The sequence below is a fragment of the Centruroides sculpturatus genome, unplaced genomic scaffold (genome assembly GCF_000671375.1).
Source record: "Centruroides sculpturatus isolate CEXI.00-Female unplaced genomic scaffold, Cexi_2.0 scaffold1662, whole genome shotgun sequence".
NCBI classification, from domain to species: domain Eukaryota; kingdom Metazoa; phylum Arthropoda; class Arachnida; order Scorpiones; family Buthidae; genus Centruroides; species Centruroides sculpturatus.
In genome coordinates this window covers 95,136-112,281 of record NW_019385783.1, presented here as the reverse complement: position 1 = coordinate 112,281, position 17,146 = coordinate 95,136, and the positions used below count along the sequence as shown (strand labels likewise).

The 17,146-nt window shown below is 30.4% G+C and overlaps 1 protein-coding gene and 1 long non-coding RNA gene across 2 annotated transcripts in view; one reads left to right on the top strand and one right to left on the bottom strand.

The window, feature by feature from the left end:
* LOC111642107 overlaps positions 1-1,625 on the bottom strand; it is a 33,036-nt gene extending 31,411 nt beyond the window's left edge. The window contains exon 1 of the mRNA XM_023388386.1: positions 1,564-1,625. Coding sequence (XP_023244154.1) covers positions 1,564-1,578 — 15 coding nt within the window. The 5' untranslated portion in view covers positions 1,579-1,625. The remainder of the gene's footprint in view (positions 1-1,563) is intronic.
* Positions 1,626-4,769: 3,144 nt separating this feature from the next.
* On the top strand, positions 4,770-12,068 carry LOC111642104. Its single transcript, XR_002759512.1, has 3 exons — positions 4,770-5,003; positions 11,711-11,782; positions 12,050-12,068. It is a non-coding gene; the product is annotated as an uncharacterized LOC111642104 (long non-coding RNA).
* Positions 12,069-17,146: the final 5,078 nt, after the last annotated feature.

Below are 17,146 nucleotides of genomic sequence, written 5' to 3'. Positions count from 1 at the left end.
TCAAAAACCAATTGTTTAGCTAATTTCTACATCATTTCCAGATTATATTTTATTACAAAAAAAATCTGTCTATTAACAAACTTTTTATGATCAAGTTGTTAAATAATTCAAGCTGTTTCTCTTAAAGAAGCTAAAAGAAAAACTAAAAACACATGTTTTTGAAAAAGTTCACCTTAGTTAAATAAAAATTGGTTAAAAGTATGATGTTCTGATGGTGGCTAGATGACCGAGGGAGTAAAAATAGCTGCTTTCTATGGAATTCAGGTATTGTATAAATCCAAACCTGAAATTTTTTTAGATTATTTGATTTGAATATATTGGGTCTCCCTCATACAATCATACCCAATCTATGATGGGGAATAAAAAACAAAAAGGCTTTTTCCTTTATGTAAAATAGCTAATTAAGAACATAACATTTCTAATATACCATAATGCAAATTACACATTAAAAATATCAAAACAACATCTTAAGAAACTTCATGTAAAAGAACATCAATTACTACTAGAATTAAAATATAGTTAAATAGAATTAAAAATAGAAGAAACTATAAACATCTTCATTAAGTCATTTCACACATCTCAGGAACAACCGTTTTTCTTGAAGAAGACCATCTTTTATTAGAGGCTACTCATCCACCGCAATATGCAAAAAACATTTTTAAATTTTTTAATGTTTTTTTGCATATTGTGGTGGACAAGCAGCCTCTAATAGGTCGATTTCACCAAGAAAAAATAGTTGCATTCCTGAGGTGTGCAAAAAGACATAACGAAGACATTTATAATTTCTTCTACATTTTTAGCATTCTTCACTATAGTGGTGAAATGCTTATGCCATCTGTCAGATTTCCATGTGCATGCACAATGACTTCACTTTCATTATCTAAGTGTTATATTCCATTCATTGAGAATGTCCACATGCATGCACAACTACTACTTGATTCTTTTGATTGAACTACTTGATTGATACAAGAATTTATAAAATTTATTTTAAACAAAATTAATATTCAATTGGCTTTTGTGGAGCGTGCTAAGAGATTGGCTTGACCAAGCTTGTTACATATTAAAACCATCCTGGCCAACGTATTAAAGAATTAAAATAGTTTACACAACGATAATTCTTATTTAATCACATAATTGCAATTTTAAACTTATTATTTATTTCAATTACTAAAATATTAGGATAAAAGTAAAACAATGCAAAGTGGATTGAATGTTTTGCAATTCAGAATGAAAAATTCAATTAATCTTGATAAAAACTTTCTACTGTATTTTAAAATACTGTATTTAAAAAAAATGACGAGATCTTTTTTAATACAAAATTTCTTCCAAAAAATAAAATGTGAAATCAAATTTTAAGATTCTCTTTATTTTATAATTCCCATGATTATTATTATTTATTTATTTATAAAGTAATTTGATATATGAGATCATTTTGTACTGATCATATACAGTATACAAATGATGCAAACCTAATATTAAATGATACTTTTCGACTAAAGTGACGCCTACTAAAAACTGCACCAATAACTCAGTCTAATAAAAACAAAAATCTTACATATTTACCACATGATAGTTCATGCACTGATATACTGTACTCGTAATCTACCAGTTAATAGATAGTACAGCGACACCAGACGGAATTATTTACAATCTTTCGTCTTAATTTTGAAAGGAAATATAAATATTGAATATTATTTCTAACTTTTACTTTTTAATAGTTCTTACAAAATTGCAATGATATATAGATTTTTATAATTAATAGTTTAGGATAATAAATTCAATTTTTAAACAATTTTCGCCCTGAATAGTTTAGAAGACATTTAATCTAACTCGTAAGCCTGGCCGGGTGATTGAGGGAAGGAGCCCGATCTATCCGTGGCAGCCCGTTCCTGAAAAATTCTTGAGATTCTTGATCCAGACTGGATTCGGGTACCTCAGAGCATCAAATTTTTATTTATTTATTTACTCTCCGCCCTGTCGGCATTAAGAGAGTTTTGTGTTCCATGCCCATCGTGGACAGGCCCACAATGAGAGCAGCCAAAAAATATATTGAAGGAAATCGATATCTCCAGAACCGACCCCCTTGCAAAACTCGAACTCTGGTCCCGAAAACGGTAGGATGAGGCTTTATCGTCTCGGGCATTGGGCTGCCAAATATGCCGCATATGGAGAAACTGTACTCGACATAGCTAAAACTGGCATTTTTCAAACTAAACATTGATTGATTAATTAATCAGAATTTAGATCGATGATTATGCGTTAAAAGACATTCCTATCGCTATGAGACATCAAAGTTTGATACGATCCAGATCTCCGGCGACGTTGTGATTCGTCAGGGTTCTCATGATTTTTCTATATGTACTGGAATTACCATTCTCATCATTTATTTACATTGGGCAATCGTATTTTATAAGTAAAATCCAACCTTTGAAATTCCGGCAAGAGGTTTACTAGAATAAAAACATTTTCGACCAGAATTTATTGATCTTCTCTAGTTTCAAAACGAATGCTATATACTGTAACAGAAGAATATCAATAAATTCTGGTCAAAAAAGTTTTTATTCTAGTAAATTTCTTGCTGAAATTTTAAGGCTATGTACACACTAGGAGTTTTTAAACGCGCGTTTTAAAGAACCAAGAGTTCTGCATAGGCATACATACAGTAATACCTCGACTTACGCTACCCCGACTTACGCGAACCAGGAGTTACGCGATTTTCAAATCTCGTCGATTCGTCTTTTGTTTGAGCGCCATGCAACTCTTGATTACTCATTCCCCCCACACTATTGTTCATCTTACATGTTCGGACATGTCGCGCGGAATCGACATATAGCTACAATTTATTTTGTGTTATTTATTTCTGTGTTTGTTATATCTACGGAGACTTGAGCGACTCTACTATGTCATCCAAACGAAGTAAAACTAATTCTACATCAAACAAGAAAAGAAAAACTTTATGTTTGGAATGTAAAGTTAACATTGGGTATGTTCGTAAAGTTGAACGAGTTAAACGAGAATGACGTCATCGTTATTCCTATTTCGTTAGACTTTTCGAACGATTCGTTACTTAACTCGTTTGACTTTACGAACGTACCCATTATTAAATACTTCGATACAAAAATGAAAATTTGTGAATTGGCAAAGAAGTTTGATCTACCGGAATTGTCGGTCAGAACAATTATAAAAGACAAAGAAAAAATGCTCAATCTTTAAATTCAAGCAGCATTTGTAAACGTCACAATAGGCCGTTCGGATACGGCTGGCAAATCGGTCGCATAGCGATCATACACACACAAGTCTACTTGGAGAAAGAGCCTAAATTGAGCTAAAATCTCCATATAAACAACACCGAAGAAACGTCACAATATTATCGCTGAGATGGAAACAATGTTAAAATTATGGCGTAATAATCAAGTAAATGTGAAAAATTGTAAAATAATATAGGCCTAATTTGTTATACATATGTATTATCTAAGATTTTATTAAACGTTTTTTTTTCTAAATTATTGTTTTCTTTAGTCTCCGGCTCCAATTAAAAATTATTTGTATGTATTTATGTGCGAAATTATACCCCGACTTACGCGGTTACCGCTCGGTCCCACCTATCACGTAAGTTCGGGGTATTACTGTACTCAAACGCGCGTTTTTGGCAAAGCGCGCGTCAAACGCGCGTTGATAGATTTTTCTTAAAACGCGCGTTTTGCCGGCGTCAGCCGAGCGCTTTGAGATATATGTGCTGCCATGTTGTTGTACATTCGATCGCGCGCTTTCGGGTAGAGTGGACGTACGTTGGCCGAAGTGGAGAACGATCATTTCGATACTGATCTATTTATTGATGAAATGTAAAAGAGACCAACCATCGTCAAATGATTTTATAGATATTTTAAAAGATTTTAAAAACTTGGGTTCATTTTGTCTTAGTTTTGGATACAACGTCGCAAACATTCCATGCGTCAGTCTATCTCGTAATATTGGGTGCACCCTAAATTTTCTTTGCCTCTGCCATCGTCTTTTATAGCGACGATGGAGAAGGCGCACACAAGCAATTACTTTCACGTCCATTTCCAAACTGAGCCAGTGCGTATGCTCCACTAAACGGTCATCGAATGCCGAGCTAACGCGCGTTTAAAAAAACGCCTAGTGTGTACATAGCCAAAAGGTTGGATTGTATCGTCATTTTTCTCCAGGTGTACACTACATTCATATCTTAATCGATTTTGGATAGCTGAATAATCCGGACAGCTAAGCGGGGCGCTTGCCACCCGGATCATCCAGAAATTAGATTCTTCAGAGCGGCCAGCACGTCGCACTGTGAAGAATACAATTTCGAATCCGAAACTTTTCAGGATGTTTTAATTCTGATATGTTGAGTCTAATTGCCCATTATCACTTCGTTCTATTGAATATCTATCATATTGAAGAACAATCCTAATGCCCAGAGGGTAGAACAAGTATTAAAAACAACGATTTTTCGGTAGAAAAATTCTTGTGTATCAACTGTAGAATTAATTGTGCGTTAATGATAGACAAATATGTGCAATAAAATGGAAATACAGTATAAATAAATATTGGTCTATTAGATATTAATTACTGTATTAATTATACTGTATTTCCATAAAAAATATTAAAGATATTTTTTATTTTAAATACTTAAAATAATAACTTATTTTATAAATTATTAATTTATATATTTGTTAAAATATTAATACGGCACTTATTTATAAATTCGTCGTATTTGGCTATATTTAAGTGCATTTTTCATACAGAATGAATGTGCAAAAAGTTGAGTCGTCATCCGGCATAAGAGTGATTGAGCATATTGTAGTATTGTTAGAGTAGTTCGTTCGGTGAAATTATACAGAAATAATTTTATATCCGGTAACAGAAGCGAATCGAAGTATTAAAAAATGACTGCGATCGAAAGAGAACCCGTTAAATTACCGATATCGCACGCGATATTGTGCGTACCACAATCGCAACCGATTTCATTGAAGGTGATTCAGGTAAATGCTGATTGCATAATTATATAAAATATATAAATTAATAAAGTCTTTTTGTAAATAGTATCTAAGGTGTTTACAGATGATGTTTATACATTGATAAATTTTATTAAAAATCAATACATAAAATACACACAAAAAATTCAACGTCTAATGTAAATCGCTGAAGATGAGATGATAAATTATTCTTTCACGAAAACGTTTTTGGACCATGTGAAAAAATGTCGGCTCTTTGATTGAAGTTAGGTCTTTGGTGTGAAAATTAATATACAATATTACTATTTCCCCCCCCCCCATATTTCAGAGACAAGTATGGTGACCTTTAATTCATATGATTCAGGAACTTTGAAAGGTCGTGGACACATTTATAAAAGATATTTTTTTTTAGCCTTTGTCATTTAATTAATAAATTACAATAATAATAAGCATTCAAGGCATCTTATATTATTTTTGATTGCATTAATTTGAAAAGTTTTGAATTTATAATACTGACGAGTAGCTCGAGTCTAAACTACAGTATTTTCTATAATACCGAAGGTTCGTTATCCAATATGTGACTAATAGATTTGAAAAGTATTGTCAATACATGAATATTTATTTAATTAGTACAAGATATTTTGTGAGATGTAAATCAAGCAAATGCATTAAATTATACTAGGCCTAATTTGCAAAGTTTATATTAAGCTAATAAAATTAACAAATTAATTAAAAATATCAAAAGCAGAATAGTATATTCAAAAAACTTAACTGTAGAAACGTATGCCAATAGTTTTATAAATAGTCAAATACATAGTTATGATATACATCAACAATACTGTCTCTGACATATTTGATTGATAAACTATGTTTAGGACTGAATATTTAAAGATAAATGGTTGGTTAGTTTGTATGTACTGTATTGGCACAAGAGCCATATAGGCCAAGCTGTGCCATGTCAAATGATATTAAAGATAAATAAGGCACTAGATGAAATTAACAATAATTATATACTGGTAAGAATATTTATTACATATTAACTAATATTTTCTTATGCACATTACTGTGCTAAAATATTATTTAAAAAATATTAGTTTGTATGTTCGACGATTAATATCAAAAATGTTATTAGTGTGAAGAGGTGATAATAGAAAGTCAAATACAATTATATAAACAGAATTCAAGTCATATTATAATTATCAAGTATAATTTCATTTTAGAGAATATAGTGAAACCTTGATCTGTCGTTCCCATTTCAGTCATTTTTTCACATCTGTCAGTAGTACTGACTTTATCCCATCTACAAGAGTATGCTCTTTTATATGCAGAAATACAGTAATGTTATCTTATAATAGTGTATTTTTAATTTTTTATAAACAATACTAGCTTATACTCGCGGCTCTGCCCGTGCGGATTTTGCAAGCAAACCCCATTTATATTCAGTATTTCAACAACTATAGTAATTGTTATATAACACCTACCGCTGAGAATGATGAGAATTGCCAAGAATCAAACAAACTATTTTCAATTTGAACAATTTTCTGGAACGTTTACAATCGTTCTATAATCGAACCAATACGCAATAACAAATTTGAATTTAAAACGGTTCGAACATTTTAAAAATAGAAATAGATAAAAATATTTATAACAATGTCTGAAATGTTATTAATTTAATACACCTAAGTACTTGATGAAGACTAAATCCTCTCCCTCTCCCATCTGCGCGGGAATTTCGAAAAATCCCTTCTTAGTGGGCATTGCCATGGCATACCCTACTAAAACGCAGTTGAAAACAAAAAATTGCATCTAAAATAGTACAGTAGAAGCCATTCTTCTGGTTAAGCCTTAATGCTCTCCCTCTCCCCCGCGGAGGAATTTCGAAAAATCCCTTCTTAGTGTGCGTTTCCATGACGTACCCTAACTGTCTACCAAATTTCACCTCTTTAGGTTAAGCGGTCTGCTCTGGGTGATGTGAATCAGCGAGTGAGTGAGTCATTCAGTCAGTCAGTCAGAACAAGCAATTTTATATATTTAGATAACTTTTATAAATGTAATCAAGTACTTGTAACTAAAGTTGATTTTTTTTTAAATGATATATTTAATAATAATAATCAATTTTTATTTGAATGGTGATCCTACAAAACTAAGTAATTACGTTACTAGAGTAATAGTAGAATTTTCTTTGGTATGAATAAATAATTTACTAGCAGGAAACTATCTAAATCAAGTTTTATTAAATTAAAATACAATTAATTAATGAGCTGGTTTAAAATTTGGCATTACACAAAAATCATCAGTACAGCAAGTGTTTTCAACGTCCATTTATTGGTGATTTGCATCTAATTGTTCTCAGATACCATGAGGCTCCTCTTACTAGTCCTTTCTCTTGATTACTACTTTCAATTTTGCATCTGGGTCTTTGTGTGGAAATTTAGCATTCTTAAGGCCAATCAACTTTGACTGGCAGGACTTTAGATTAATAGTAGTGGTAACCCACCTCATGGCAATTCTCTTATCCTGGGCTTTGTGAATAAAACTGTTAGATTTACTACAATCAGATCTTCAAGTTTATGCTTCTTTTTGTTGGTAAGTTTAAGAAATCTATCAATCAGCACGAAGTAATAAATTGGATGGTTGGACTGTTGCTTCAGTATAGTTGTAACCTGAAAAAAGGACTATTAAAGAGGCTGAAAACATTTGTGAAATAAATGTTGTGCTGAAAGGAATGGTGTTAGTATATGTTTATTATTATTATTTCATATTATTAGGCTGCAATTTGAAAAAATTGTAGACCTATAAAAATCCACTGTTATTATCTGTCTGTCCTTCCTTATCTCAAGAATGGAGTTAGATGGATCAAAGATGAGACTAGATATGAAAAGCTTTGGGGCAGGAGGCCCCAATTAACTATATATGAACTTCTAATGCAAACCCAAGATCATGTTTTTTCAATTAAAAAATTTTTCCCTGAAAAGAATTAGATAATGACTAGCATGACTCTGTTGCTAACAGGAAAAGTATGATGTACTGTACTGGGTCAAGGCACTACTAATTTAGGTGTGCATCTATTTTAAATTAAATAAATTTTAAAAAATAATTAAAAATTGCAGCCCAGCATTGTGACATTGTCACATTGTCACAATGAATAATTAATCATTTCTAAATAATATTTTTGTTTTGATTTTAAATTATATGAATGATGATTATAAATGGTTTTATATTAAGATATGCAAATATTTTTATACTGTTACAAATCTGCATATTTTAATCAAAGTTGAATTTTTTAACTGTTGAAAAATTAAACTGCCAAACTTTTTCAACAGATGAAAACTTTGTTTAAGGAGATTTAAAGTTTATTTTTGAGAATATTAAAAAATTTATTTGTTAATTAAAATTATTAGAATAAATATTAAGCATGAAATTGATCATAATTAGCATGAAATCAAGCATGAATGATTGTAATTTTTGCTTAATGTAATTCTTGTTTTGGTTGGTTATTTACAAAATCTTTGGTTTGTTTCAGCTGTATATATAAAAGATTCAGTTTCAAGTTTTATATAAAACATCTTTGGAGAAATAATCTATATCATTCAAATAAATGTTTATAATAAATGTAAGAAATAAGAAGAAATGGGAAGTATCAAAAAAATTGACTTGGGAACTCTGCATAATCAACAAGATAATTTCACTGTTACTAAACAATAAAGTAAATAATACATAAATACAGTCAAACCTTGGGTTTCAAACACTTTGGTTTACAAACAAAATTTTGATTGCTATATTTGCTGCATTTTTATGCATGAAATACTGATGGAAAAAAAGACTTTGTTTTGAGGATTGGGAACGGATTGATCCATTTTATATATTATGGAAAAATTTGTTTCAGTTTGAGAAATTGATTTTCGAATAACTTTTAGGAACAAATTAAGTTCAAAACCAGATGTTTGACTATATCTATTTTGTGATAGAACGTGATAGTGTACAGCAGGGGTGGCCAGCCTTTTGAATACCATGTTCCAGTTTTTTGACAGATGAGTTCAGATGTGCCATATAACTATAGCACTTTTTATGCTGTCTTATCTTCATGGTTAGGGGTTGGTAAGTAGAAATAAGGATAGAATCTGCTTTGCTTAGGGGAGGAAAAGGAATAACTTAATCACACAGTTAAATGAATTAATTTATGCCAGTTTAATGAAGCACCAATCTACAATAATCATGAATGATCTCCTGTATGACAGAGTGATCGCTTCATGATGGTGCTATAGCTGCCAGAGATTCTCGTTTGAAGATAACTCTGGACCACAGTTGTTGGCACTTAGTGCAAAATCAGCTTGGAACTTGGATTTGTCTGTTCTCTCTGCTTGCTAGGAGTCCTGGCCCTGGCATATGTTTAATAACCTTTTTAATAGAAGTATGTTTATAGACATAATTAACTTTTTAAATGATTTAATTATTGTATGTAAAACAATATCTATTACAGCACATAAACATTACTTACCATTAATGAAAGTTTTGAGCCTATTTGGTTTTTGCTAGTCTTTTAATGTTTGGTGTTAAATTTGTTACTGAGAACAACAGAGAAATTTTCAAATTTGAATCAGTTATTTGTGACGTTGTTTTGCTTTTAATCAATTTTATTGATGAAAATGCTTGTTCACATCTGTATGTTGTTCCAAAGCGACATACTGTATATAATTTTTGCAAATTTTCTTAGCTCTAGGAAATGTTCACATGGTAATGAATGCCAGAAATTAATTGTCAGAAGCATTTTGATATGGAAAAAGCTCATCAAATTTTATTTTTAAGAATGAATTTATTTTTAAATCAATCAGTTCTATTTGTATGCTACTAGGAATCTACATTATGTTTTGTTCACTAAGTGAAAATGGGTTTATAAAGGTGAGAATGCAGTTTTTTCTTTAGCAAAATCATGAAAATGACTTTCAAATGTCCCTTGCAATAACTTGATTTTTTCAATATATTTGATCAACTTGCTATTATTCTCAGCACATTCACTCTGCTCTTCAAGCATGGAAATTGACTCAAATCCTCATTTTCTAACTGAGAGATGAACAGTTTTAATTTTATTTCAAATGAACTGATGTTATTTACTAAGATAGGAAATAATTTATTCTTGCTTTGTAGTTTTTAAATTTAGATCATTGAGATGGCTAGTATTATCAACTAAAAATGCCAAATCAAATAGCCAGTTGTTTTCAAACAATAGGGTTCTTTCATCAGGTAGTTAATTTTCCTGTTCTAAAAAGTTAGAAACAGCATTTTTCAATTTCCAAAATCTACTCAGAACCTGCCCTCTAGAAAGCCATCACACTTCACAATGAAGGTTAAGATCACTATATTCCAAATCTAACAATTCACAATATTTTCTGAATTCTCATCTGTTTAATGTTCTTGCTCTAATTTTATTCACACATTTCGGTAACATAACATAACATGTTCGGTAACCGGTAACATAACATGTTGCATATTTAAAGGTTTGGCACACAGTGCCTCTTGGTGTATAATGCAATGATATTTTAGTATAGGACAAATTTAAAAATTTTCAAGCAAAGTTACAGTGCCATTGTGTTTACCTATCATTGATGGTGCTCCATCAGTACACATACTGATGAGTTTGCTACAATCTAATTTTAGATTTTCTATGCATGATTTTACTTTTTCAAATATATCTAATCCTCTTGTTTTACCATGCAATGACTCCAGACTGGCAAGTTCTTCAAAGGTATTAAAATTGTCATCAATTCCTCATAAAAATGTTTAACTGTGCAACATAAGATATGTCTGTTGATTCATCCAAATCTAGAGAAAAGAAAGTACACGAATGGACAAGGTCTTCCAATTGCTAGGATACATCCTGGGAGAGTTCCTTGATATGTCTCATAACTGTCTGCCTTGATATAGCAATTTTGTCTGCTTTCCTTTCAATACTTTTATCATCAAGATGCCGTGCAAATATTTGGAGACGACAATTTCTTCTCCGTCAGAAAAAGCTTTTTTTTTTTTTTTTTTTGCCAATGTTAAACAATTTCATATGACACTTCTGTCATTGCTAAGTCTTCACAACTTACTTTAGTAAATATATTTTGTCGTCTTCTGATTTCTTCTTTTTTCTTAGTCACATATTCTTTTCACAACTCAGACCCAAGAACAAACTTCATTTTTTCTTTTGTGTAAGTTTGATGCTGTGTTTTATAGTGTCTATTAAGATCATGTCTTCTATTATGTGAAAAAGTGCTTTCACAATGCAAAATGATTTTCCTGATGAATTTGCTATAAATAATAACTCATTTTCCCACTGTTCATTAAATTTACGCCTATCATCACTTCTGTGCTTCTTTTGGTCATTTTATTTTGCACTATAATAGATAAAAGGAATTTAAAAAAACAGAAAAGTACAAAACTTTAAAAAATGTTGAAAAAGAACAAATACATCACAGTTATGTACATCGTATCACACAAAACGCTCTTGCAAAAATTCTGCTTCAAAACTCGACACCACGATAGCTCACTCAGAACTGACTGAAGTGCCACTTGTAATCATCCAATGCACCATATTTTGGCCACCCCCTAGTGTACAGTATTAAGTAAAGAACTAAATAGGATTTACTGATTATTTTTACATATTAAAATATTAATAATTTATTACAAGTCAAATAGAAGTAAAAAAACTGTTGATTTTTATTGTATCATTAATGTCCATAATTTATTTTCAGATGGAAGTGGAAGAAACTCAGAAAGGAGATGGATTAAAACAATATTATATAAATAAAATTGAAGAATTGCAGGTAAGCAGGTATTTTTAATGTGTGTTTATATATTTTAAATACTTTGATATACTTGGCTCATGTTGTATTGAAATTCCTACTGGTGTTCTTTGATATCCATTTTTAAATGATTAGGACATGCAACCTATATAAACAAGTTGTAATTAAGTAGCTCTTTCTAGATCAGTGTTTCCCAACTTGTGCATTGGAGAAATATTAAATATTTATTAAAATTTTAAATAAACATATTTTTACAATTTCATTTAACTGTCATCTTTTTACTGCCAGCCAACTGAAGGGAGAAAGAGGTATATTCACTAAAATGCCGATTTTTGCAAAATTTGTGGCATCAGCATACCCCGTCATAAAAGTTGTTTGCATCTGTGTATGCTGGTGTACAGACTCTTTGGAACTTCTATAAATGTTGCACCTTACCAACTCTATCTATGCATAAAGAGTATCAGTAAGCTCTGTATGCTTTGATTCAAGTAATCTTTATTTTTATAGTATATATGTAAAATTGTGAGTTTGTCTTTTTAAGTTTAACTTCTGTATTATCACAACTTTTTAAAATCAACTGTAATTTATTTTAAATTTTCCTTGTCAACTATTTGTCCCTGAATAAAGAAATCAAGCAAACAAAATAGACACAATTATTACATTAGGATTTTTGGTCATTTTTGTTAAATAACTTTTTTTTAACTATACTTAGTTTCATTGTATTTGATACAATTATTTTGTAATAAACAAAAATATATATGAAAGTGCATTATGATTGTGTCAATTTTACACATTTTTATTTTAAAAATTATGGTGTGTTGCAGGAATCTTATTAAATTCAAAGCATATTGCTAATTTGAAAAGATTGCAAACACAGCTCTAGCTGATATCATATACACACCTGCAATTTTGTCTTTATCTTTAGGTAGCATGCTATATAATAGAGAGATTGTAAAAAAAAGTGAATTTATCTGCCAGCTTCTTAGTGATATGTTTTCCAAAGTAGTGGGTGTTGTAGATTATTAGTCTAAAGTGTTTGCCCTTTGTGCTTTTGGTTATTGTAATGATTTTTTTTATTAATGTAATTTTAGTGGAAGGAAGATTGTGGTTTCTAGAGGATCTTCATTCAGGATTTTTTTTATGAGTATACATAGTATTAAATTATCTAGAATTATCATTTGTTATCTTCCATATAACTTGAAGATGCCATTTTCATAATATTTCTTAGGTTTATCAGCAAAATGCTTAAGGTTGTTTTTGTGTTATGGAAAGAACTTCATTTTTAAGTTCTTTCTATTAGCAGAGTTTTGCAAAGACTGGAATGTGAGTGATATTCTATTTTCATGTTCACCAGAGATCAGTGTGATCTTAGTGAACATAGAAATTGAGATAGCAAATCTGTTGAGCTACAACAATTCTTGTTAAGTGATCAGAAACATAAAGCTTGACATTGTGCTAATGTGGCTAATGCTGCACATTTTTTTTCTAGATCACTGCCTTCAATAGTCCTATTCAAGCAGTATTTAACTGAATTTATTATTTGATTTTTGGAAGGAGCTCATAATACAGGATTTCTTACCAGAGCCTGGCTTTCTTCAGATGATGACTAGATTTGGAAGTAATTAACAGTGGTTTATCTTGCTCATACCAAGGCCTTTTTTAGTTTGATGTAAACAGTTCATTTTATGTCACCTTTTGCTATTAGCTTCTAAAATGTGTTTATGTTGCATTTGTAAAGCAAGTTGCAAATGAAGATGCAAGCCATAAAGTTTATTTTGATCAAATTATGTAGGATCTGTATGTCATAACTAAAGTTAGGACATCTAGGCATTAAAGATCATATCAGTTTTAACATCACTCAGTAGTCATATAACTTATATTATTTATATAACCATTTGATTTTTAGTGTGTAGATGTCTTAATTCTAGTCATACCAAGCTATACTAAATTTACATGAATGTGGTTTTCAATATTTTGAGTATCTTTACTAATTCCTGTGTCATGTATTGAGGATTATTCTGTATTAGTTACCTGATTTGGTTGTCATTAGTGATAGAGGGTCTATTATAGCATTCTTGGATTTAAGATTAAAATTTCCAGTTCTAGACTTAGAAAACTATTTGTTAATAACTGTTTTAGTGTGAATAATTCCATAAACAGCAAATATTGATTTTGTTGCTTATGTTGCATTTTTGTCTTTCTGGTGAAAAAAGCATCAGATGTCAAATATGCATTTATATTCTTATGAAAAAGAAATAAAATAATCGTAAATAAATTAATCACAAATGGCTTTTTTTTTCTAAAGAAGACTTGAAATGTTACTTTTCATAACAAATGTTTAAATCATGTTTTCAATAACTTTGAAATCTTTATCAGTTTTGATTCAGTGATCAAGTAAATAAAAATCATTGAATACTGGTAGTTGGTGGTTTTGTGTCTCACTAACAAGCTGGCCACATAGTTTTTTAGGTTTTCTTCACATGTCTAACACCGAAATAGGAGCCAATTTCCCAAAGAAAGTTTTCTTCAGTGGCATCTCCTCCTGGCAGATTACCCAAGTATTGTGTTGCTTTAGAGCAGCGTTGTCTAGCTCCACATAGACAACCTTTAGTTTATGTGGAGCAAATTAAGAGTTTAAAAATTTCTAGGAGAGCGACCTTTTTCTTGAAAAAATTAGCCACAATAGGTAAAAGAAAACACAATATTACACTACTACTAATCTACTACAAATTAAATACGATAAGGACAAACAAAACTTATTTATTAATAATGAATGTGAAGACTGACATTGCATGTCTTCTACCAGTTTATTGTACTCTGGTAAATAAGGTGTTACAGCAAGAGTCATACAATCATTTAGATGCTCATTTGTCATTCTGGATCTGAACTTTGATTTTAAAAATTTCATTGTCGAAAAGCCACTTTCACAAAGGTAAGTTGATTCAAAGCAGGAGTTTAACCTTTGAAAAGTTTCCTTTAAAAGTGGATATTTTCTCTCATCCATGTGTCCAATGATAATTAAATTCTAGTAGTGAGATCATTGTAAACATATAATCAGATACTGTAAATATTTTTGGGTTTACAATAGACTCAATTCTGATTTAAATAAAGAATAAGACTTAATTTTATTCACTTTCTAGACAAAGATTTGATATATTGACAAATCCAAATCAAATTAAGCACTAATACAAGCTTGTCCATTGCTTGAAAAATATGGATCAACTACATTTTTGTTAGAAAAGTGTTTACAGAAATTGTTCTCTGTAAGTTTGGATGACTATACCTACATGATTCACAACTAACATTGTACAGTGACTACAAGAATTCCCTTTTAACAAATAGCAAATACATTATGATCATGGGCTTTGAAAATATGCATTTCTCAGTTAAACTAGTACTCTGTTTCTGCTTCTTAAGGGATCTACCTTTTGAAAGATTCCAGTTGCTAAAACTTATCACAATTCAATCCTAAAATTAGCATATATGATGTTACCCATCCTTTTTCAATTTAAAGACATATCCAAAACAGAAGAATATTTAAAGATAACTCTAAAACAAACCTTTTCTGTAAACTAAAAGAAAATTTTATTACATATGTTATATCTAGAAATATATTTCTACACTAGATATATAGATGATGTCCTTACAATAAGTCCTTACAATAAATCCAAATCTAATATAAATGCATTTTTATAATATAGAGAAGAAGAGTTTATATGTAGGCCTAGTACATTTTCTTAGTATCTCAATAACACTGAGAGACAGGGCTGTTATTACTGGCATATACAAGAAACTTATATTCCATCTATTGCCATTGCAGATCAACATATCCAATCTTTTATAAATTCTCAACATTTAGAGATCTTATCAGAAGGGTTTGAATCTACTAAACAAGCATAATTTAAAAATTATGCTTGTTTGCATGCTTTATTGGTTTCAGTATGTCAATATTCTAAAATTAAAATATTGCTATCAATATTGTAAACATGTATTGGTGTCAGTTTTACATATCAGTTATTGGCATAGCATTAGATATGATCCACCAGTAGATGAGTGGATAAAACCACTGAATACTGGTATTTAGTCCTGTGTTTATACCTGACCAACAGGCCGACTATACAGAGTTTTCTGGGTTTTCTTCACATGTCTAACATTAACTAGATGCCACTTTTCCATTTTCTATGAAAAAATGGCACCTACTTAGATGTTACTCTGAGAGAACTTCTAAGGCCTCTTAGAGGAAACTTTAGTCCTCACCTTCATGTTGCCTTATCCCGTGTAACATATAAAGGAGATGTGAATACTGTGGATAACTAATCTGAAATTTATTCCTCATAGCATTGACTTTTATTCACTGGACACGTGAAATTTATTGTAAATTATTTATGATGTAAATACACTTAAATTAAGGATTTTCATAATATGTGGTCATAGAAAATGTCCTGGAAGACTGTAGGTTATCCATACTTGACCTAGATGATGATAATTTTAAAAGTTCTATTTTTGCAAAAAATATCAAAAGTATTTGATTTATAAATTACAATAGAGCATCGATTATCCAACTCAATTGGGGACTGGGGTTGGTTGGATAATTGAAAAGTCGAATAACTGAAAAGTATGAAAAAATCCATTATTAGTATAGTATATTATTATATTCCATGTAATTAGTATATCGCTATTAACCTACTTCGCGTTGAATTTTCATCAATGTTAAGCCTAACAAAAATTTTTTAAAAATAATAATGGTCACTATTGTATCGTTAAAAATTAGAAAATTAAGCCTCGTTTAAATACTGGCTCCCTTTCATGGTCGAGCCAGTGTTGCCAGTTAAAACATGTAAAAATAATATTAAAGTAGCCAAGACATAGCCAAATATTGTAGCGCCACATCACTAGCGGACATTTGAATTTGCCGACTAGAACGCNTTTATAAATAAACAAAAAGGAGAGTTAACCAACTATTAGTATATAATATTCTATACGCATTTTGTCTTACGATAAATTTCACTGTAATATAAAAGTTATAAGAAGAAGTTTTAGTAGTTTTATTTCATACTGTTTCAATTATTAACATGAAACTTTATTTTTAAGTTTTTGGGCTAATTCCAGGAGAAAAATAAGTGTTGACAAGACATAACCTATGAAAAGAAACACGAAAGCTCCAATTAAATTTTTAATTGAAAGTGGTTGAAATGCAGAATCATCTTTCTTCATGAATAGTTTCTCATTTCTAACTAAATTCAATTGGATTGTATGCGCATGTTCATCAAGACCTGCTTCTATTATTCTGCGATTTCTGTAAAATATTAAATNAAATGAATTAAAATAAAATAATATAAAAGTTATATGAAGAAGTTTTAGTAGTTTTATTTCATACTGTTTCAA